Below are 23,464 nucleotides of genomic sequence, written 5' to 3'. Positions count from 1 at the left end.
TTAAATGTTTGCTTAAAGCAAGATAAACCATTATTTCTAGGTTAAAATTGGCTGTTAAAACCACCACCTGGATACTTTTTCTAACACTGATTTCCAAGCTACTTATTTTCTGATTATCCTGCCATTTTAAACAAGAACAAGCATTATTGATTCTTCATCCATTCTGACCTAATGGCACATTAACAATCACATTGTTTAAAAGTTCCATTGTCATATGCATAAATAAATGGGGCCTTAACAAGCCCAAGGTTTGAATCCCTTATTCCACTCCATGATGTTTTTCATCTTCCATAACTCTGCCCACAGACTATCACAAGGGTTGGGCATTCATTGCTTCTTCAGACCAGCCTCAAAGATCTCCGTGGTGATGTCTATATTTTATGGCATAAGTCAAGCTGCTAGATTAGCAGGTGGTTGTCATTAAAGGGGAGGAAAAGTGAATCAGAGATGCCCTGTCTCTGTTATATGCTACATTTAGGGAGAAAATTAAACTGTGTATTCTCTTCTGGATGATCACCACCCCTATCATTTGCTCTCTTGTTCGTTCCTTCTCTCTCTCTCTCTCTCTCTCTCTCTCTCTCTCTCTCTCTCTCTCTCTCTCTCTCTCTAGGCTGTTCTCAGCATTCAGGTACAGCCTTTGCTGCCAAATCTTTAGTGTCTCAGAGTAACCCAAAATCCATGTAGATTATTCTGTATCTTACCTTTCTTTTTTCACAGTAAGCATTCCTCATGTATGGGAAACTGTGATAATTTAGAATGAAATGTGGGAGAAATACTTTTAAATCTTGTCAGCTACATAACACCTGACCCTTAAGAGAACTCATGCATTACTGAAAACAAAGTGTGGGAAGGATGAGATCTATTTTAATAAAAAGAAGAAGAAGATTGATCAGAGCCTCGAGCTTTCTCCTCTTGGCCTAAAGGAGAATGGCCAAGTAGCAAGATGTTTTTGGTGGGGTGACCAGAAGAGTTGCTGTTTCAATAGACAGGCTGAGTACCAGACCACAGATTAAGGAAGCAAATTCAGAATATCAGAGAATGTGGCAGAAAGTAGAGATGAATTGGAGGACTGGAAAGAAAAGAATCTAGTTCGGGGAATGAGAACTATCCTGTCTGGAAAATAGAAGGCTCAGTGATAACCGAATAGCATAATTAAGGATGTGTAAAGCTTATGGCATTGATTACAGTAACTGACTTCTTTGACTAAACCAAAGCCTGAGTTGCAATGGACTGTATTTGGAGGCCTGCCATGTATTTAAGCTAGATAGCCTAAGGATGATTTTCTGATGTCCAGAGGGACACTGTAGAATTATTTTGATGTGATGCAGTATTGGTGAAAGTCAAGACCACAACCTGAGAGAAGAAAATGGCGGAGATGGGGAAGGAATGGTAATGCTCAATTTTGAAACATGTGGGAAAGATATTTGCAAATTCTTGTTCCAAATGCTGGGAAAGAAATTGGATGAATCTATGGCTACCACAAGAAGAATTTCTGGGCCTCACTGATACGAAAGAAGAAAAGAGAAAAAGTGGCATTATCTGGTGCACAGAGATTTGCCTGGTGCAGCAGAAATGCTGAATTATGTAAGTAAAGTACAGAAAAGTGACTGGAGGATGCAGTGAGAAGGGAGAAGACTACAGAAAAGAGGAAGATAGAGGAAATGAATACAATTTTACCTTTTTAAAGAAATTGATAAGGTGATTAATGTGAAATTGGGGAGGTAAAATAATTGCAAATTATTACTATTTTAACAATTGTCATTATTTTGAAACCACAGTTCCTCTAAACTTCTTTTTTAAGACAGGATGATTTATATGGCAGGCAGACCTCAAACATGGGTCTTTGTGAATTCGAGTGAGAACTGAGCCTGGACACTCGAGGTCTGATATAACCCTGTGATTCTGTGGTTTGGGGAAGGATCACCAGTTATAAAGGCTAGTTAGCTGTTTGAAAGGACACTTGCAGAATATTAAGAAGTGCATTCTTCTCTTGTCTGAATATCATACCCAGTTACAATCAGTTATGCTTAGCTTCACAAAAAACTTCTTTGATATAATGTGATCTCCAATAGGATGAAATGCCTAGACCACGCACTCATCTATAATTATTCATAACCTCATTATCTGTCATAGTTTATAAAACAGAGATGTGAAAGTTTTGACCAGAGTACGTTTCACTATGTGAAACTTGTATTTTGCCAGACTGCTGTATGTGTCTTGGGCGGCTCATTACCACTGTCATTAAACAGCTGATAAAACTGTAACACTGGACACTTAGGTGAGCGTGTAGAGCCCAGAATTTGTGAAGCTAACAACCAACTTCTACACAGAATGACAAACCCAGATCACTTATAAAGAGTAAAAGAAAAAATATCAATGGGAATAAACACTGAACCAGAGAGATGATCAAAATCACCAACCCATCCAGGAAAGAAGCCCTTCATTCCAGTTTTGAAAGAATGTAAGAAATAAAAACAAACCCCAAAATGTTTTTTAAAAATTCATAAATAAGATTTTCGTTCTATTTACTTTATATCCATTTTACAGCATGATTTCTTAGTTTAAAAGTGAGGAAATTCTAAGAAAGCTAAGATTAAAAAAAGGCAGAGTGAAACCTTAATAAGAATACTTTAAAAGCACATGTTCAATCGCTTTAGAAGAACAATAGATTATTTTTATCTGTGTATTTTAAAGAAGTTCTAGAAATTTATGGTTAATCATTATTGGTATATTTACTTGAAAGCTGCATTATCAAAATTTGTATATGAGTAGTACATGGGCATGTTTTGTCTTGGGTTAGATTCTGCAGCAGCAGAGCTTCTGAGAGGGTCTGTTGAGGGATTGCTCTCAGAATACACCTGTCATTGAGTGAGGGGAACAGGAGAAGGCAGGGAAAGAAGGCAGATACAAATTTTAAATTTCAGGAGCAGTCCAGACTCAGCCTGATCTCACCAGCAGCTCCGTACAGAGAACTGCACAGAGATGGCCCAGGGGATAGGGGGCTGCTTCCAGGCAGCACCTGTCAGCCAAGAGCAGTCCTCCAGAAAAGGGTCTGGGGGTGAGCTGTTAGCAGCCAGTACTCTCAGCAGCTGGGGAGGGGTTTACCAACCTGGTATATATACTTGTCTCTCTCAGGACCTTCTTCAAATAAAAACATCCTCAGGCTATTGATGTGGCCCAGTGTCTCTCCATAGCAGGTGCTCAATTAATAGCTAATGGGTGGGTAAATAAATGGATAGATGCTACAGGAAAGACACCGAAAACCAGATGATAAAAAATAGATAATAATAACTAGCATTTATAAAACATTTGCCATGTGCAGACACTATGCATGGACTATTTTTGTGAGGTAGGAACTGTTATTACCCCCCCCTCTACACCTGCAGAAACTGAGATGATGTGTTTTCCAGAGTCACCTAGCTGGTGTGATATCAGAGCTCACACTCTTAACCTCTTCATTGTACCAAATGCTCAGAAATGAGGAAGGTGGAACAGAGTAAAACAAATATTGAAAACCACTGACCCTGGGTCATTTATACCTTCACAGAGTGGCTTCGTTTTCCTTGTAAAAGATGGAACTACCAGCTGCACCTCCCTCCTTCTAAAAGGCCAGGCATACCAACTCCAAGATGGTGCTTGAATAAAATAAGAAATTCTAGAATCCTTGGAACATGCAGAGTGGTTGAAATATCTAGAAGATTCCCAGTCTTTTTGTCTCTGCTATGTGATAGATTAACCACTGAATAAGCACATATATAATTATACTTTCTAAACTGGTTGTTTAGGTTTAGGCCTGGCTGCAGTTAAAAATATACCATGAATACTATTAGACGGCATGAGATTAAAATGGATGTTAATTATTTTTCAGTATTCCTCCAAGGAGCAAGTTTCCAGACTTAAACTCTCATGAATCTTATGGGGGAAATCCTCAAACACATTTGGGGCCGTTCTAATGAGTGGCTTTGCTCTTCTTCGGGGTAATTACTAGTTTGCTCTGTGCCGTTTATAAGCTAAGCGACCTAAAGTTTAAGCCACATCCCTCTGTAATTCACCTGACATGTTAAAGAAAAACTTAACACATTTTAAATGAATACTAATATTATCTTAAGTATCTGGCTACTTACAAATCTTTAAAAATTATGTATCTGGGGCTTCCCTGGTGGCGCAGTGGTTGAGGGTCCGCCTGCCGATGCAGGGGACACGGGTTCGTGCCCCAGTCCGGGAAGATCCCACGTGCCGCGAAGCGGCTGGGCCCGTGAGCCATGGCTGCTGACCCTGCGCGTCTGGAGCCTGTGCTCCGCAACGGGAGAGGCCACAACAGTGAGAGGCAGGTGTATCGCAAAAAAAAAAAAAAAAATTATGTATCTGAATTTTAAATAGAGAACTCGTGTTGCCTTCTCTTCAGTGTGTGCTCAGGGGATTATGTTTAACCCCCTCGGTTGTCGTCCAGCTGGGTTCATTGCGACCCGGGAAACACAGAACCTGAATCTGCACATTCATAATCATGATTCTCACTCTCCTGACAAGACCGCTAAGTAGGTCATGATTTTATGCCAAAAGGAAATGGCCTTTTAGTGGCCAAAGGACTGTTTTTTATACTCCGTGGAAACCTGTTTTGGTGCTAGTATTAACGTCATTGCTGTAGTTTCTCATTCCAGATTTATCACTTTGCCCTCAATCTTCCATTTTTGCCTTTTCTACCAGGAAATAGTGATGGGGCTTCTTTTTAAATATTTTAAAATTCAGGAAATCATTTTATATTACAGTTATTCCCAGCTTTTGGAGTAAACACAGAAATGTAGCCTAGTTCTTAGGGCATGATTTTTATGATACCTTATACTTCTTTTTGAGACAGAACTGTTGAGATCACAATTCATTTATTTATTCATTTATTCACTTACAGAACATTTGGTCCAAAAAGAGATTGTGGAAAAGTGAAAGTGAGGCACAGATTGGGGTGATTTGTTGCTATTGTGGCTTTTATTTCCTTTATCAATGTTATAATGATATTTATAAAATAAATGTAAGCCAGGGAGATTTTAATTGATTTTTTTAATTTTTTATAGGCGTATAGTTGATTTACAACCAGGGAGATTTTTAAAAAGCAGAAGCAATGATGAGACCTAAGAAGTTGTCAGAGATGTAAATCATTTTGGACTTAAAAGAATTTATCCCATTTTAAATGCTTCCAGGAAATGTGATTCTACATAGACAACCATTTGCTACTCCCTAGTATAGTAATAGGTAACACTTTTTGAGATTTACTATGTGTCAAGCTCTACAGTAATAATGGATTATCTTACTTAACCCTTTTAGCAGTCCACAACCATGTGATGTAGGCACTATGGCTGTCACCTTTCTATGGATGAGGAAAGAGGCTTAGAGAATCACAGTCACACAACTAGTAATAGTAGGACTAGGATTTGAATCCAGGTCATCTAGCTTAAGAGTCTTTCTCTACACCTCATCATTTCCCTTGAGGGTTACCTGTGGTCCAAGCAAAACAATGAATTATTATTGACATTATTGAGAAAACTAATTCTCCAACCAGATTAAGAATTCTATAGATCTGGCTGCATGTTTTCTGATTCCTAAATTGTTGTCAGATAAAGAAGAATATCTTTATTGGATATCTTTATTAGATCTATTAGATCTATCTAATATCTTTATTAGATCTGGGGCAGCCACAAACCCAGACAGTCCTAAATATTTGGGACTCAAATGCCCTCATCTCCTCTGACACTTTTTCTAATCCTCAAACCCCATCTATCCACACATCCTTCTTAATCCCCCTTTCCTCTCTGAGACCAATTAATCCTCCTTTCTCCTCTGATCTCCCATGTACATTTCTCTATAGCTCTGTGACTGCCTTTATTCTATACTAATGTTAGGGTTCAAGTGAATGTCCCCTCACTGGACTATGAATTCTTCAAGGGCAAGAGTATTATTTTACCGAGCACTGAACCTCCAATGCATGGCATATAGTAGGTGCACAAGATGTGTTTTTAATGAATAAATTAATAAAAGTTTCCACACACTCAATAGTGTCATTTTCTCACTTACCTTTAATGGAGAGGACATTCATAACAGGCAAAAACACAGTCTTCTTTATTCTACTATGGGATACTGGAGTAAAACATCTTTGCATACCCTACCCACAGCACATGTTAGGTACTCAAATATTTGTTGAGTAAATGAAAACCATCTATGAGAACCTTCCAATAGCTTGCAAGCGGTCTTGCAGAATGTGATAAATTTCCTAAATATCCTACAAAGTCACTTCATCATTTTGTAAAAGCTGATATATTTGCCTTTGCTTTTGTGTAATCAAAGCTGCCTTATTCTATGAGCCTGAAGGTTGCATTTGAAATTGACATTAAATAGTTTTGGTTTTCTCAGGCTCAGCTTTTTGTCCTGAGGCTCCTAACAGATTCTCATTGGCTTTGGTCTCCACTGGCACGTCCCATGTGTACCACATGGAATGCTGTCTATAAAATTTTGGAGAAGTCTGTTGCTTTGCAAATACCGTGCACCTTTTATACCTTAGGTAAGCTTACCACTTCCCAGCCCCTTTAGGAGGAAGTTCACCATGTCCACGATGGCAGAGATAAATCATAAAGAGAAGCAGACTTGGCTGGAGACAGCACAGAGGCTAATCCCTTTTCAGAGGCTATGCTCATTTCATCTTTGAGGGAAGTCACACCTGCATAGAACAGAATCTCTCATTGCTGATATCTATGGGAGGCTAGACAGGATTTCTTCTAGGGTCTCAAGTGTATCTGAAAATGAAAAAGAGGAATAATTAAACAAAAATTAGCCTCAAACAAACAAACAAAAGTGATGGAGAAGGTGAAGCAGGACATACATGGACAAGTTTCCATGGGATGAGATAGAGGCATATTCTGCATCTGTATCCCCTTTTTCACTCATCTTCATCCTCTTTAGCCACCCACCTCAGCTACTGCCTGAAAGATCTATCAATACCATACTTACCCAACAGAATCAACCCAGGGCTACACATGATTTGAATTTGCTGAGTGCAAGATTGGTTGAGTGATATGTGGCCAATGGAATTTCTAGATGACCCACTTCAAAATTCAACAAATAAAATATAGATATTGCTTATGGATGACAAGTAATCTCTTTTTCTACATGTTGCTTCTAGTCAAAGGTCTAATGACCTTAGTAGAGGAATGTGAAGGGTAACCATCCTTTTAGTTGAGTCACAGCTAAAACCACATAAAGTCAGCATCAGAAGAATTTATAGGAATTTTTATCCATTTGCACATTAATTCCTCTCCTCTGTCCATGGACCTAAATATAAATCCTATTATTATAAATCTGATTTCCATTCTCATAATTTTATTTTTATTTCTTGCTTCATTTATATTTTTCCTAAAACTTGGAACAAAATAGCTGAATTATCCAAAGGGCCCAATGGCTATTAAATTGTTAAATAATCCTCCATTCTTTTTTTTTAAATTACTTTTTACCATCAAACCATAGCCATCTTGTTAATAAGTTAATTACTCTGAAACAAAGACCAGATTGGTTTTTTGGGAACTTGGTACTAACCACATTATCACAAAGTACTAAACCTGGGGTTAGTGCATAAAGGAAAAAATGAGGATGGTTGTTTAAATGGCTCTGAAATTGGAAATGACCTTAAAACTAAAAATACAGGGGGAAAAGACGTATACACACTACCATGTATAAAACTGATAGCTAGTGGGAACCTGCTGTATAGCACAGGGAGCTCAGCTCAGTGCTCTGTGGTGACCTAGATGGGTGGGATGGAGGTCCCAGAGGGAGAGGATATATGTATACATACAGCTGATTCACTTTGTTGCACAGCAGAAACTGACACAACATTGTAAAGCAACTACACTCCAATTAAAAAAAAAAAAAGAAATGAATGTGGGATAACTAACTGCATAGGATTTATTCTTCACAGAGCTAAGTAGCTTAGTTCTTTTTTTTTTTTTTTTTTTTTTTTTTAGTAGCTTAGTTCTTAAGAGCACACGTGTAGTATGGTAAGACAGAAGTAAGACACACCTGAGCTCATACCCAAGCCCTGTTCTTCACCAGTTTTGACCTTAAATAAGTATTACCTTTCTGAGCTATTTCCTTGGGAGAGTGACACCTCGGGTTGTTCTGAGTGTTACTGATATGTTTACAAAGTGCTTCACCTATTGCCTGGCAGATAGAAAGTGCTTAATAAATGGTAACTACTGTTATGCCCATGAACTCATCTGTCACCTTCCTGTGGACACAGCCCAGCACACAGTTAGTACACGCACATGCCCAGGGATTTCTGTTAGAGGAAGCAGCTACCAGATCAAAAACCCCAAGAAAGCCATCAAATAACTTCAGGAAGCAAGAAGGTGCATCACCACCCAATCCCGTCTCAGAAGGTGAATCCCAAAATTTTAAGGCAAAGTCACCTTCATTTTCTTCAAAGAAACTGTGGCTTTCATACCTTTATTCCTTGTCACTGAAAGAAATGCCCTTCCTTTCCTTTCTTCACTTAGTCTCACTTGTTCAGACTTTGACTCACGGATCAGCTTCTCCAGGAAACCTTCTCTGACCCTCCCCTAACCCCACACTGCCCACCTGCACAGTCCTAACCCCCAGGACACCCCATGTATACCCCATCAAGGCCCTTCTTGCACAGAACTGTTATTAATGATTTACTTATCAGTTTCTCAACATAGACCTTAAACTCCATGAGGGCAAAGGCACTGCCATATTTGACTGAATTAAATTAAATTATTTCCCCAAAGTCATACTCATAATACTTCTTGTCCATGTCTCCAACAAGGGGAAACATTAGCATGATTCTTCTAAGAGCTATTTTATTATCCAGAACAATTGCTGGCTACTCCAATAAAATCTGTTTTCATCAGTGTTAAATGCCATCCTAAAGAAATTTGTATAGAGAGACAATCTCTCAGTACTGATAACATAGAAAGTGTGTACTAACTAAAAAGGAATTTGATTTAAAATCCTAACTCTTTTTCTGCTTGTAAGCAACATGTTTCATCCTTAGGTCCCGTGTTGACATTGCAAGATACATTTCCCTTTGCTTTTCGTTTTCTGAGCTGATCTCTTTGATTCCACTTGATCTTCACTAAATCTCCCATGTAATTATGAACTGGCCACATTTGGCTAGGGTTATTAAAGTCAACACCACTGGTGAGATATTTTTAAAAATAAAAGAATGAAGCATCTCAACTTGGAAAAAAAAAGGAAAGGAAAATATTAGTAAAAGAAAGAATGAGCCTGATCTTCCCAAGGCCTAAGTTAGTCCCTAGTCACACATCTGAGGCTTTGGCAGCAGGTGGTTTTTTCAGGCTTCCAGGGTACCACTTAGGGCTCTACAGAGGAGACACTTGAGCACTAGAGAGAATGGAGCCTGTAATTATGAAAGATACCAAATGTCACAGGAGGCTGAAATTTGACTTCTGAGGCTCTTAACTAGTTTTAGTTTGCATGATTTCTTGGCAGAGGTTTAAATCTTTATGCCACCACCTTGTAGCTTTATAAAGTCTCAAATTGCTGGAATTCTGGGAGGAGAGGGAAAAAAGAGAAAATAGGAAGGGAAAGGGTATTTTAATTAATTGAATCTTCTGGTTAACTGAGTCTGACAAGTATTTGTTGTCTAACTACTGGACTCAGCACCCTGCTAGGTGCAGTAGAGAAAATATAGGAACCACGTGATGTGATTCTTGTCTACAGTGAGTACATCTTGCCTATTTTCCTCCCTTTTCTTCCTGTAACCTTTCTTTATCAAATGTTTTCAAAGTATTTTAATCCTTATTTGTGCCTTAATAATTACAGAAAACCTAACATGATTTAATCCTCTTTTCATGTATTTTCAGTACCCAGCGCATACCTGGGATAAAGTAGGTGCTCGATAAATCTTTACTGAGTTGAATTGCATCTTGTAGATCCATCCTGATCCTAAGACATATTCTAAAACTTTTCTTATCTGACAAAATCCACTGTATCAACCTATTTGCTGGGCTGCAGATCTATTTCTTTAATTAACTTCCGAGTGAGAAGCAACGCATCATTTAGTAGTATCATCTTAAAAATATATTAAATCCGTTCACATGTACTAAAATAGGGTTTTTTTTCAGCTATACCTCCATTAGACTAATTACAGGTTCGATCTCTGGTCGGGGAACTAAGATCCTGCAAGCCACGCGGTACGGCCAAAAACAGAATGAGTTCCCTGGCCTAGTGGTTAGGATTCCGTGGTTTCACTGACAAGAGCCCGGGTTCAATCCCCGGTCAGGGAACTGATGCCACAAACCTCAAGGCAAGGCCAAAAAGAATAAAAAGGATATCTATGCCTTTTATATATATGCTTTCTGTGGCAACTTAATTTTACTTCACTTTTTTTTCCAGCTTGAGATATAATTGACATATTACATTGTGTAAGTTTCAGATATACAATGAGATGATTTGATACACATATATGTTGTGAAATGATTCCCATGATAAGGTTGTTAACACACCCATCACCTCACATGATTACAGTGTGTGTGTGTGTGTGTGTGTGCGTGTGTGTGTGTGTGTGCGTGTGTGTGTGTGTGTGCGTGTGTGTGTGTGTGTGCGTGTGTGTGTGTGTGTGCGTGTGTGTGTGTGTGTGCGTGTGTGTGTGTGTGTGCGTGTGTGTGTGTGTGTGTGTGTGCGTGTGTGTGTGGCGAGAACATTTAAGATCTACTCTTTTAGCAAGTTTCTAGTATATGATACAGTATTGTTAACTATAGTCACCATGTTGAATATTGGATCCACAGAATTTATTCATCTTATAATGGAAATGTGTACCCTTTTGACTGACATCTCCCCATTTCCTCCACCCCTTAGACCCCGGCAACCACCATTCTACTCTCTTGTTTCTGGAGTTTGGCTTTTTTTTAAGATGCCACATGGAGCAACTCTACCTGAAAATTGTCCTCTCATAGTGCCAACAGATCCATGAGCAAAATACTGAGCACTTGATATGGGTTCATTATCTGGACATTGCTCAGTCTGAGGATGTCTGCTCTAGGGCTCTACTTTAGCCTGCAAAGTATTAAAAATCAGCTACTGGAGCCACATACCATTCAGCTCAAAAATTGTTCCAGACCCAGTTTCCACCACCAACTTGGATTCTTTATGCTTTGACTCTTCCCAGCAACCATCTGCAAGTCCTGAGACCTAGTCTCTCCCCTCTTATTGCAGGCGGTCTGGCTTTCGATCCACCGTCCCCTAATGAGACAACCCAGAGTAAGGAGCTCTAGGAAAGGAGTCTGGAATGTTGCTCCCCAGTCAGGGGCAGGGCTGAAGCCCTGGCTGGGATGTAAGGAGGAGCAGCTGAGCCAAGGCTGTGCCTCAGGTGCTGGGGGATAGGGAACCCCTGGGGCAAATCCAGAGCAGCTTCTACAAGAAGTGCTAGACTGAAAATGGACCCAGACCAGAAATCTACTCTCCAACCCCAGAGAGGCTCTTAGAAGGAGGGCAGCCCTACTCTTTCTTTGATTACTGAGGAAGGATTGAGTGGTAATGAGAGGAGAAAAACAGAATCCACGCTAGATGACTTCAGTCCTCTTAACAAACTAAAGGGCAGGGTTGTTTAAGTTGTAGAAGGCTACTGGGGAAGGTACAACTAGAGTCAACAGTAGACAAACAGGATGGAGGAGCAGTAGCCAGCTTCCCTGTGAAATTGATAACTTTAAGCTAAAGACCGCGCGAGAGAGCTCTATTTGGAGTTGGAAGATCTTCTGCCTCTTGCGGTCAGCTTTGCCTGTCCTTGCTTCTTCTGATGCTCCTGGCCAGCCTGCAGGGAGGTTCTTCTGCCAACAGACACATCCATCTGGCAGGGTACACATATTATACAGAGAAATAAAATCAACTACTATGGCCTCAAAATGGATAACAAGATCAAGAATATTTGAGTATATTGCATCTGGACCTGGCTTGGCTTGGCTTGGCTTCAGTCTATCCTGAGATTTCTCCCTTAGGGCTTTAACTCTGGTTTGTTCTGCAAGAGCCCAGCTAAGATCTGTGTCTGCCCCATGGAGCTGAGACCTGATCCTAACAGCCTTGGCCGTTCGATGTAGACAGATGTGGATTCAGATCCTGGTTCCACCACCTACATGATCCCAGACAGAATGTTGTCCCTACCCACCCCACCCCCAACCAAATCTACTTCGATGCTTCTCTTCAAATTTTGTGTTTAATTATGAAGCTTTAGAAAGACAGTTCTGCAGAATAATATAAACTGTGATTACTCCATCGCTCATAACTACAGATTTCACTCCCGGGACCACAAGTTTTTTAATGATCACTATTTTAGTACAAACTCCAATTTTTGTTGGAGGAAAACAAAGTACTGTAAAGAGGACACCAACCGATCAATTCTTTAGGAAGTCTCAAGACACGTAAAAGAAAAGATTTGAAGGGCCAGTGTTTTGCATGTTGAAGGGTCTCCAGTAGCAAATGATGAAAACCATCTGGTAGAGAGCATACTTAATTGAAATCCCTTGCAGGAAACCAGGGAGAAGTAAAATGGAGAAGCTGGTATGATGCTCAGAGAAGGATACTTATGGGATATATAAAACTGAGACAATACTAATAGCAGAGCCAATTTCTTTCCTTTTCAAATGTTGAAGCAGAGGAAATACAGGAGACAGAGCTAAGTTTAATGAAAGTGGAATCTAGAAAGACTGAACTGTTATCCTCCCTTTCGAGTCCTTTTAGGATATTTTATACACCTAACATTCCCAGCTAGCAGAGCTAAGAATACAGAATGCCTTGTCTCTGTGGAGAAGATCTGAGCAGCCTCTTGGAGTCCGAAAATCAGAGCCAAAAGAGAACAAACAAGAGCTCATTTCTGCCATTAAAATTGCAAGCCGTCGGGCTTCCCTGGTGGCGCAGTGGTTGAGAGTCCGCCTGCCGACGCAGGGGACGCGGGTTCGTGCCCCGGTCCGGGAGGATCCCACATGCCGCGGAGCAGCTGGGCCCGTGAGCCAAAAAAGAAAAAATCACAAACCGTCCTTGTTGCTTTCTCCTCAGATGGTGCCTAATTCTGCTCAATCTACTATAATTTCCTTTCCTAATCTACATATATTTTGTATGATTTTGAAAGCTGTTACAACATTTGTTATTCAACTTAAAACATGTTGTGAGTGAACTGGGGAATTTGGTAAGGATCTCATTTTGAAATTTCCAATTGACCTCCCCAGCCCTCTTACATTAAATGACATAAAACAAATCATGCAGACCGTGTCCTCTGCGAGTTCTTTCCCTCAGAATAAGAAAAGTGGTTTGTTAAGATTGCTAGATATTAAATAACAATCATCAAAAAGATAAAGGGCCCACCTAATCACAGAATTTCAGAGCTGGGAACAACCTTGGACATCATCTGGCCTAGCGGCATACAGTTACATCTGCCCCCCAAAGCTTGTTTTTTACCCACAAGATCTATAGAAACTGTTATTTCTAGAACCTTCATCACCCTATACCTATGCTACCCCTGCAGTATCATCACTTCTACTATCCTCTGTATTTTGAAGTTTACAGCACGGATTCTTGCAGGTCAAAATCAGAGAGAGAGAGAGAGAGAGAAAGAGAGAGAAGGAAGGAAGGAGGGGAGGGAGGGAGGGAGGGAGGGAGAAAGGAAAGAAAGGAGATCATTGCTACTTGAGTTTCAAAACACTATTTAGAAACCCAAAAACTGAGAATGGTTTGGTGTAGATGAGGGTCTCTCAACTTCAGCACTATTGACATTTTAGACTGGATAATTCTCCATCGTGAGAGGGCTGTCCTGTGTACTGTAAGGTAGTTAGCAGCATCCCTAGACAATAGCCTCCCCGCTTCCAGCTGTGACAACCAAAAATATCTACCAGCATTGCCAAATATTGGGGCGGCGGTGGGAGGGGTGGACACAATTATTCCTGGTTGAGAACCACGGATGTGTATGGTTTGTGCAAAAACAGTTAGTAAGTAAAAAGTCTGATGATTGAAAAGCCATTTCTCCACTCACCATGCACACAACCTTTCCAACACTGAATGTTACCAATTTGTAAAGGTCTTTGTCCGTTAAGTGGCAGTTGTCCTGATAGTACCCAATCAGAGTACTCTCCAAGGTCCAGATGCCACATGATTTGCCAAACGACTAGAGACAAGAGTCCCATGCTAGCCCTGGAGCTGTCAAAGTGGGATGTTACAGAAAATAAGGAAGACGAGGTTAAATTCTGTAGTCCTGGTGCAAGAGTCAGTGGGCTTCAACATCATCTGTATAATCCCAGAGTTGAGTTGGCTGTGTGGGTGTCATCTTCCTTCCTTAGGGCTCCTTGTTCGTAGTCCAATCACTTTTAAGAGCGGTCAGTTGAAGAATCTACCTAGGACATAGTAGATACTCAGCAAATATTTGTTGAATGCTTTCATGAATGATGTTTTACTTTTTGCATTTTGCCTTTTGGATTGGACAATTAAGTACTTTAGTCTGCCAGAACTAAACATATCCTTGTTCAAATCAGTTGGAGGATAAAATATCTCCTAGAAAATCTCAAAGTCAGTTGTATTCCTTATTACACAATCCCCAAGTTAAAAAAAAAAAAGTGTATGTGTGTGTGTGTGTGTAGCATACACACACCTTGTTCAAAGTACAGAAGCAATCAAAGGTCTATAGAACATACTCCCTCAGCCTTAAGGAGGAAAGAGAAGGGCTGCGGTTATGCCAGGCTCTGTATTGGGGTATTAAATACACAATCTCTTTAGTCCTCACAATAGTCGTATTGTATATATGCTAAGAACAGGGAAATAAGTTGTTCAAGATCAGACTGCTGCTACAGGGAAAGCAGAAATTCAAATCAAGCTCTGGTTGAGTTTTAAGCTGCCTAAGCCAGTTTACAAGCTTCCCCTGACTCACTTGGCCCATGTGCCCTGGGCCTCGGTCACTTGTTGAATGGAGAGCTGTCCAACGATGCCCTGCCTTCCAGCGAGGCTGACGGACCCAGTCAGCCTCTTAAGGATGAAGGCTGGGCTTCATCGTCCCCAGCCTGGTGGGAACCTGTGCAGAGATGGCTCCCAGGCCCAACCAGACCAGACCTGCAGGCGTTTGGGTACCTTCCAGCACTTCTAGATCCAGATGCTTTGCCACTCCCTGGGGCATGGGATCTGGCTTCCCAGGGGCTGCCCCGGGGTCTAGGAAACACAACCAAGGGTGGGGGGACTTAACTCTTCATAAGGAAAACTTGGACCAGTGGAAGCAGGAAACTGAAAAGACAGCATATAAATGCCTCTCCCTACCTCCTCAGACTGTTCTGAGATGTACTGGTTCCATTTAGCCTTTCTGGAGACCAGCTGTGACTTTGTGAAGCTGGGGCCCAGATCAGTAACATGCCACCTTACATTTGCTTTGCTTCCTTCTTTGTCTCACTTCCCTTTTTCTTTCAAACTTACTGCCCTGGGGTTACATGCATACGCGTGCCCCCAATAAAGTGTTAACCTATAAGTTTTGCCTTAGGTTCTGTTTTCTGGGGAACTACAGCTAAAACATAAGCTTATGCTTTTTTATTTATAAAATTATATGCTGCCACCCATCTTTCAAAAGCCCAAGAAAAAAATTAAAACAACCCCCCTCTTAGTAGAACTTACCCCTTACTGATGATAGCTGACAGACATTTTGAAAGAAAAAAACCAGCCATGGTCTATGGGTGTGGGAAGCAGTGCATTAAGGTGGCACTAATCTTGCCTTGGTGGTCCCCTCGTATCTGCCCTAACCACCATCTGCTCTTCTCGCCCTTGCGTTTAGACAGAAGGGCTTTTAACACTCATTTGAGCAGCAGGGCTATATGTGTCTGACTATAATGATCACATGTAGCCTGATAGGATGGAAAGTGTCAGTCACCCTAAGTGCAAATCCTACTTCTCCTGCTTGTCAGCTGTTTGACTTGAGAAAGTCATAATATCTGAGTAGGTATTTCCTTACCTGTAAAATAGAAACAAGACGATCTGCCTTACCTTTCCCGTGGGCTGATGTGACATAGTGAAAGTACTTTAAAGTACCATACGATGAGCTTTAACTGTGTAAGGGGAGATTAGGTAATAACTTTCTAATTTGGGCTTCTAAATTCCTCTCACTAAAAATAATGAAGCACTTCAGTAGGAAAATATAAAGGAATAAATCACTTAAATCTTTTCAAATATCTTCAAGATAATAATTAAGGTTAAAAACCAAGATGGGGGGGCTTCCCTGGTGGCGCAGTGGTTGAGAGTCCGCCTGCCGATGCAGGGGACACGGGTTCGTGCCCCTGTCCGGGAAGATCCCACATGCCGCGGAGCAGCTGGGCCCGTGAGCCATGGCCGCTGAGCCTGCGCGTCTGGAGCCTGTGCTCCGCGACGGGAGAGGCCACAACAGTGAGAGGCCCGCGAACCGCAAAAAAACAAAACAAAAACAAAAAAAAACCCAACATGGAATAAAAGAGACTGTATTTTCCCTCCCATGAAACAAACAAAAATAAATAAACAGAAAATATATATTTAAAAAAAAAACAATTTTAAGACACTGGACATCAGACAATGAGGTGATTCCCTGAGAAAGGAAACAAATGTGGTGGGCCCTGTGATTGCCCCCAGCTTATTACTGGAGACTTTCCAGCTACAGTGCAGGGAGAAGGAAGACTTGTGGAGATGGGTAGACTCCAAGAGTTGAGGAAATGGAGCTGAGAGTGCAAGAGACCCAAGGTGGCTGGATTGCAGAGGACAGAGTACCAGAGATGCACAGAGAGAGAACTCTGGAGATCTGCAGAGGGTTCCCCTCCAGCATCCAGCAGAATACTAATCAGGGCATGCATATGAGCAAACTGCCCAAAGCTGAGGGAAAAACCACCCAAAAAGATCACCAGGAACAGCAGCTGGGGCTCACACCAGCCTGAGAAGAGTGCCTGTTTCTACAGCCAGACTGGAAAATCCCTTAATTCACAAGGAAATGGGTAGAGTACTTCAAAGTGTCTTGCCTCAACAGGGCGGAATAATTAACCCTAAACTAAACACTGCTCTGGTCCAGTCCAACAAATCTTAAACACAAGACCTGAAAGGATCAAGTTGTTTCCAAGTAACTGAACTGCATTCCAGAATGAAGCTCAAGAATATAGAAATACAAAAACACCTACCATCCAACATGGTCAAATTGTCAATGCCCGGCATCCAGTAAAAAGTTACCAGGCATGCAAAGAAACAGGAAAATATGCCCCATAATAATGGGGGAAATCAATGAAAACCAACTCAGTTGTAGGAATTAGTAGAGAAGGATATTAGAAGTTATAATTGTATTTCATGTGTTTAAAACCTTAAATAGAGACATAGATATTTTAAAAGACTCAATTCAAACATCTATGGATAAAAACTACAATGTCCATGATGAAACATACCCAGGATGGAATTAATAGTATATCCATACAATGGACTACTACTAATCAATGAAAAGAAATAAACTTGATAAATCTCAAAATAATTGTGCAGAGTGAAAGAATCCAGACAAAAATATTTCATGTTGTACAATTCCTTTTACATGAAATTCTAGAAGATACAAAGTAACCTCTAGTCACAGAAAACATATCAATGATTACCTGATGGGGGGGGCAGGAGGAAGGGATTCCCAAGGGGCACAAGGAAACTCCCAAGGGGAGGTGATGGAGATGTTCACTATTTTGATTTTTATGATGGTTTCACAGGTTTATACAGATGTCAAAGCTTACCATTTTGTACACTTTAAATACATGCAGTTTATTGTATATCAGTTATAACTCAGTAAGCCTATTTTAAAAAAACAAAGAGACAAAAGTGTATTTCTAAAAACCACTGAGGGACTTCCCTGGTGGTCCAGTGGCTAAGACTCCACACTCACAGTGCAGGGGACCCCGGTTCAATCCCTGGTCAGGGAACTAGATCTCACATGCTGCAACTAAAGACCCCGCATTCAGCAGTGAAGATCCCATGTGCTGCAACTAAGACTCAGCACAGCCAAATAAACAAATATTTAAAAACCACTGAACAATGTGGGAAATAGAGGATTTATAAATATAACCACGTTTTTAATATTTAAAATTTTGTAAATTTTAGAGAATGGTAAAATATTTGAATCCATAATTTTTGTTACATCTAAACCTATAGTGTCTGTAGACTATACCTATAGGATAGCATCTATAGTATTTGTATAGTAGCTAAAATTTGGTTTGATGGGTCTCTTTTTTCTTTTTTTAACAATAAATTAGAAAATCTATCCCCATCTTGTTTAGAAATATATTTTCATGAAGGAGGCGGCAGCAGGGAAGATTTCAAAACAAAACTAAGAGCCAGAAAAGCACAAGTTATGGGTTTTTCCAAAGCTTGTTTTAGAAATTAAGAAAATTCTACACAATTTTCTTAACCGTTAGTGACTGTACACTTACTCCCTAACACCCCTCTCTGTTTGATATGAGGTCCAGGCTTGAAAAACCCTCTAAATATCTGATTAAAGACTCAGGGCTTCCCCGGTGGCGCAGTGGTTGAGAGTCCGCCTGCTGATGCAGGGGATGCAGGTTCGTGCCCTGGTCCGGGAAGATCCCACATGCCGCGGAGCGGCTGGGCCCGTGAGCCGTGGCTGCTGAGCCTGCGCCTCCAGAGCCTGTGCTCTGCAACGGGAGAGGCCACAACAGTGAGAGGCCCGCATACCACAAAAAAAAAAAAAAAAAAAAAAAAAATTAAAGACTCAGTTCTTGTTGTCCTGCTTCATTAGAGATACAGTTGTGTGATGCATGTTCATTATATTTTGGAATGAATTAATTTATGTATCCTCATGTTCCCAACTTGTCTGTCCTGATTTCTCCCAGTTTGATGCCGACCGAGACGAGGATGAGGTGTTCTATGACATCAGCATGGCAGTTGACAGCAAGTTATTTCCAAACAAAGAGGCTGCAGCAGGTAAGTCACTGTGTCCTTTGGGCTGCAGTATACCCTGATCCCCTGCCAAGCGTCTAGAGCTTTGTAGTAAGGTTGGAGCTCAACAAACTGCCGTAACGTCGTAAGCATGATGTTGTCCTCAGGTCTTTACAACTTCTGGTGTAAAAATAAAGGCACTGGGCTTCCCTGGTGGCGCAGTGATTGGGAGTCGGCCTGCCTGATGCAGGGGACGCGGGTTCGTGCCCCGGTCCGGGAGGATCCCACATGCCGCGGAGCGGCTGGGCCCGTGGGCCATGGCTGCTGGGCCTGCACGTCCGCAGCCTGTGCTCCGCGGCGGGAGGGGCCACAACGGTGAGAGGCCCGCGTACCGCAAAAAATAAAATAAAATAAAATAAAGGCACAAAACGACATAGAAAAGAGCCATACTTCTGGCTCTTAACAGTTACTGCCTTTCTTCCAGTCATTGAAAGTGCAAATTATCAGGCAGTCACAATGTAGCAAAGGACCTCTGTTACTATAATTTTAAAAAACTGATCTAACCCACAATTTGTGCAACAATAAAAGTTACAGTTTCTCCAGAACTCCCTAACTCATACATGTCTCTCCTGTGCCACCTGGGAAAAGCCTCCTCTTTGGTGTGATAGCTTCTCCCATCCCGACCCACAGCCCCTGTTGTGGCTCTGCCCCTTCTCTTCCTATGTCTAGAAGTTTGACGTTGGACAATCGTGCAGGGTAATCATACCCCTTTAAGTAGGCGGTACTCACATTTCTGTCCTTGACCCTTCTCTCACTCTCTTTTACTCTTTCTCTGGGTCAGCTCCTTGTCCGTCCTGGTTTCAACCATCAGTTCTACGTGGATGACTCTCAAATCTTTCTCAGTCCTCACCTTTCTTCTCAGTTATGGCCTCAGTGAATAAAGACCAAAAGTTCCGGGCTGTAAAGAAAAAGGCTAAACACCTAAAAGGTTGAAGCTGTATTTGAAGCTCACTGCAAGTAGGTTCGAAGAAAGACAAGAGTTTTTTAAAAGGCAGTAATCTTTCTGGACAGACCCGCAGAGCACAGACAGCTGACGTAAACTCGCCTGCCTCATTTTCCAGTGATATATACAGAAAGATGGCCTACTGCAGGGCAAGGGGGAGTGTTGTTGAGAAGCATGTAAGATCATGTAAACAGAAGTACCACTGCTCTGAAAACTGCTGTGACACCTGTGCTTTTATTTTAATGTTTCATTTAGAACATTCATTTAGACCTCTAATAACAAATATCTATCGGCTAGATACCCTCAGTTTCCAAACAGTGGAGCAGAGGAGATTTAAGCGGCCCCTTCTTTAGAACTCCCGGCACTTTAAGGCTCTCAAGTAGCATTTCTCCAAAGTATCCTCGTCCTATAGCGATGTAGCTGGGCTGGCTTGTGTGCAATTCAGTAAACTGTGTCTTTGTCTCCTTCATGTTCCCTTGGTAGAGTGCACGGTGCCTGGCCCACAGCAGAGGCTTCCAGGAGACCACTCCTTCCTCTCTACAACTCCGAGCTTATGAACAGAGGGGTCTGTGATCACAGCCTCAACTCCCCCTAGCTCCCTTCCACTTCCAAGACCTCTGAAAACTGGGTTCTGCTCCAGCCTTAAAGTAAACTTGTTCTATCTGTAACAGCCCTGGTGAGCGAAGGGAACCCAGGAGGGCTTGTGGTAAACCAGAAATAAACCATACCTCCCCTTCCAGAGGCAGCCACTTCACAGCCCCAGGTTACTGTGCCGTTACGGAATGGGTCAGTGTTGCTAGATCCTTCTCTCTTTCCAGAGAAAACAGAAACCTGCACCAGCAGGTGAAATCTCCCAGCTTGTAAATGTTGGTGACTCAGTCAGTTAAACAAGCCGTGTCCGTGGCCTCTGCTCTGTGACTCGGCAGCCCCCAGGTTGTCTCCCGTGGCTCTTCCCTTCTCCTGAATCCTCTCTCTGCAGTATCTCAGCTGCCCCACTGCTCCCATATCACCTCCACGTGAATAGCTTTCAATTCCTTTAAATTTTTTACATAAAAATCGTATATGTTTAAGATGTACTACACGATGATCTGATTGGTGAAATGATTACTACAGTCCAGCTAATTAACATCCTTCATCCTCATATAGTTACCATTCTTCTGTGCTTGATGAATGAGCATCTGAAACATATTCTCTTAACAATTTTCCAGTATTCAGTACATATTATGAACTGTCATCACCTTGCTGTGCATTGGATCTCTAGGCATATTCTTCCTACGTAACTGCAACTTTGTACACTTTGGTCAAAATCTCCCCATTTCCTCCACCTGCGTGTCTGTGGCAACCACCATTCTACTCTCTGCCTCTATGTATTTGACTTTTTTAGGTTCCACACGCAAGGGAGATCACTCAGTTTTTCTCTTTTAAGAGAGCCAGGCAAAAGTGTCCCTGCCCTCACACCTCACACCGATCATGGATCGTCGTTCCTCAGAGACACCTTGGGAGTCCAGGTCTCCTTCACTATCCCTAGCGAACTCATCGGAGCCTTTGTCATTCCTAGCCCGGCCCGTCCGTCTGTTAGGAATCCTGTTGCTGCCGTGGGGATCCTCCCAGAATGCAGCCCCCTGACAAAAACCAAAACAAAGCAAAACCTTCCATGACTTTCCTGCAGGCTGAGCACCAGGGTTCTTACCGTGACAAAAATATCCTTAGCTTTCCTGCAGTGGTCCTGTCCCCGTCAGAGTGTCACCTCTCTCAGACCCCATCCCAGACTACATCCCTGTGTAGTGCTCTGCCCTTTACCTTCAGGGCATTCATCGCAACTGTGATTACATAATTAGGTATAGGATTGTTTGTTAAAAATCTATTTCCTTTACAAGAGTGCAAGACTTCATGAGGACAGAGTATACATGAGCATTGGTTTAAAACCCGGTATGAATCTCATGCAAGATGCCACATTAGCCCTTTCTCTTCTAGCTGGCCACCTCAGCTGGGCTACTCACCTGGGCCCGTCAACTCACAGCCACACCAAATTTCCTTTGGCTCCAGAGCAGAGTGTGCATATCCTTGCCTCCAGGCCAGAGAATGCCAGTCCCTGAACCTCTGCACCCTGTCTGTGGTGTTTCCTCCTCCATGGAGCCCTCCAGTAATACTTGTAGCAGAGTCATCTGCCTACATCACTCAGCATCTCTGGGCTTCAGTGTCCCCATCTATAAGGAAAGAATATTAACGCTACCTCATAGGACAGTTATGAAGAGTAAATGGCTTATGTGTATAAAGCATGCGGCTGTCCCGTTAAAATGGTTAAGTATAGGTTAGTATCTTTGCTGAGGATTTGAGGGGTCACAGGGAGAGACCACATCTTATGCAGCACAGCCTTTCCCCATTTTCCTAGGCTGACTTCTACCCTTTCCCCCTCTCTTCCTCCCTTCCCCCACCGCTGTCATGGAGTAACTAAAAAAAAAAATCCCCCCTTCTCTTCTCACCCAGAACAGTCCCCCAACACCCAGTTCCTTCGAGGAGATTCCTTCTAGTCCCAAATACTGCCAGGATAATTTTTTTCCAAAGAAATACAATGCCCTTCTTCAAAGGAATTCTAACACAAAATGCTACTAACACTTCCAAGCCTGTTGGAATTAGAGCTGGATTCTCCGTGCCTAATGCCTAAGGCGCTTAGGAGGGATTTAATGTTCAAAGAGCGAATGGAGCGAATGATTAAGATTGAGATCCACACCACTGTAAAGCAATTACACTCCAATAAAGATGCTAAAAAAAAAAAGATTGAGATCCACAAAAGTGAAACGTAACTGTCCTTTTATCCATTTTTCAGTCATTCAGCATATATGTATCGAATGCGTAGAATTTCTAAGTTTTGTTCTTAGATTCAGAGAAGAAATACAACCCCACCTAAAGCTGCTGACGGTTTAGCAGAAGAGACAGGAGAAGGGAGAGACTACTTTCCTCAGACGGGGCAGGAGAAATGTGAGAGGAGCTTTAACTGCAGATGCCCTTCACCATGCAGGAAACCTCGCCTTGCAGGAGTCTCCCTCTATCTGGTACTCCAAGTGGGAGGAGGGCCTTCCTAAAACTTCAGATCGAAGATCCACTAAGAGGAAACAAGTCTTTACCAGTGTCCCAGAAAGCAGAATGGTTAGGCTTCCTGTACCTCTGAAGACAATTTGTCATCTTCCCACTTAAATTTAAGGAGACAACCTGAAAATATTTCCGAAGACCATTCAATGTCTAAAACTAGTGACACTGAGTGCCCCCTGTGGGGTTCTATTTCAGCTCATACCTTTCTCTGTTATCTATGGGAAGGATACTTTTAAATCTGAAAAGAAATCAAGAAATTCAAAATAGGGGGAAATGAAAGCCATACCATCACTTTTGCAAAAGGTCCTAATTTTGCTGTCTTCTTTGAGTAACAAGATCATTGCAGTTGTTTTATGTGTTAAATTATCCAATGAAACATGGCAAAAATGTGTACATATAGTTATATTTACCTCCCTATTTTGTATGTCAAGCCTTAGACTATTATTAAAGGTCCCATTT

The 23,464-nt window shown here is 41.7% G+C and overlaps 1 protein-coding gene across 1 annotated transcript in view; it reads left to right on the top strand.

Moving 5' to 3' along the window:
• AK5 (adenylate kinase 5) overlaps positions 1 to 23,464 on the top strand; it is a 245,420-nt gene that overhangs the window by 102,328 nt on the left and 119,628 nt on the right. Inside the window, exon 7 of the mRNA XM_007458720.1 lies at positions 18,867 to 18,957. Coding sequence (XP_007458782.1) covers positions 18,867 to 18,957 — 91 coding nt within the window. The remainder of the gene's footprint in view (positions 1 to 18,866; positions 18,958 to 23,464) is intronic.

The sequence above is a fragment of the Lipotes vexillifer genome, unplaced genomic scaffold, assembly GCF_000442215.2.
Source record: "Lipotes vexillifer unplaced genomic scaffold, Lipotes_vexillifer_v1.1 scaffold419, whole genome shotgun sequence".
Taxonomy (NCBI): domain Eukaryota; kingdom Metazoa; phylum Chordata; class Mammalia; order Artiodactyla; family Lipotidae; genus Lipotes; species Lipotes vexillifer.
This window is presented reverse-complemented; position numbering and strand designations above follow the sequence as displayed.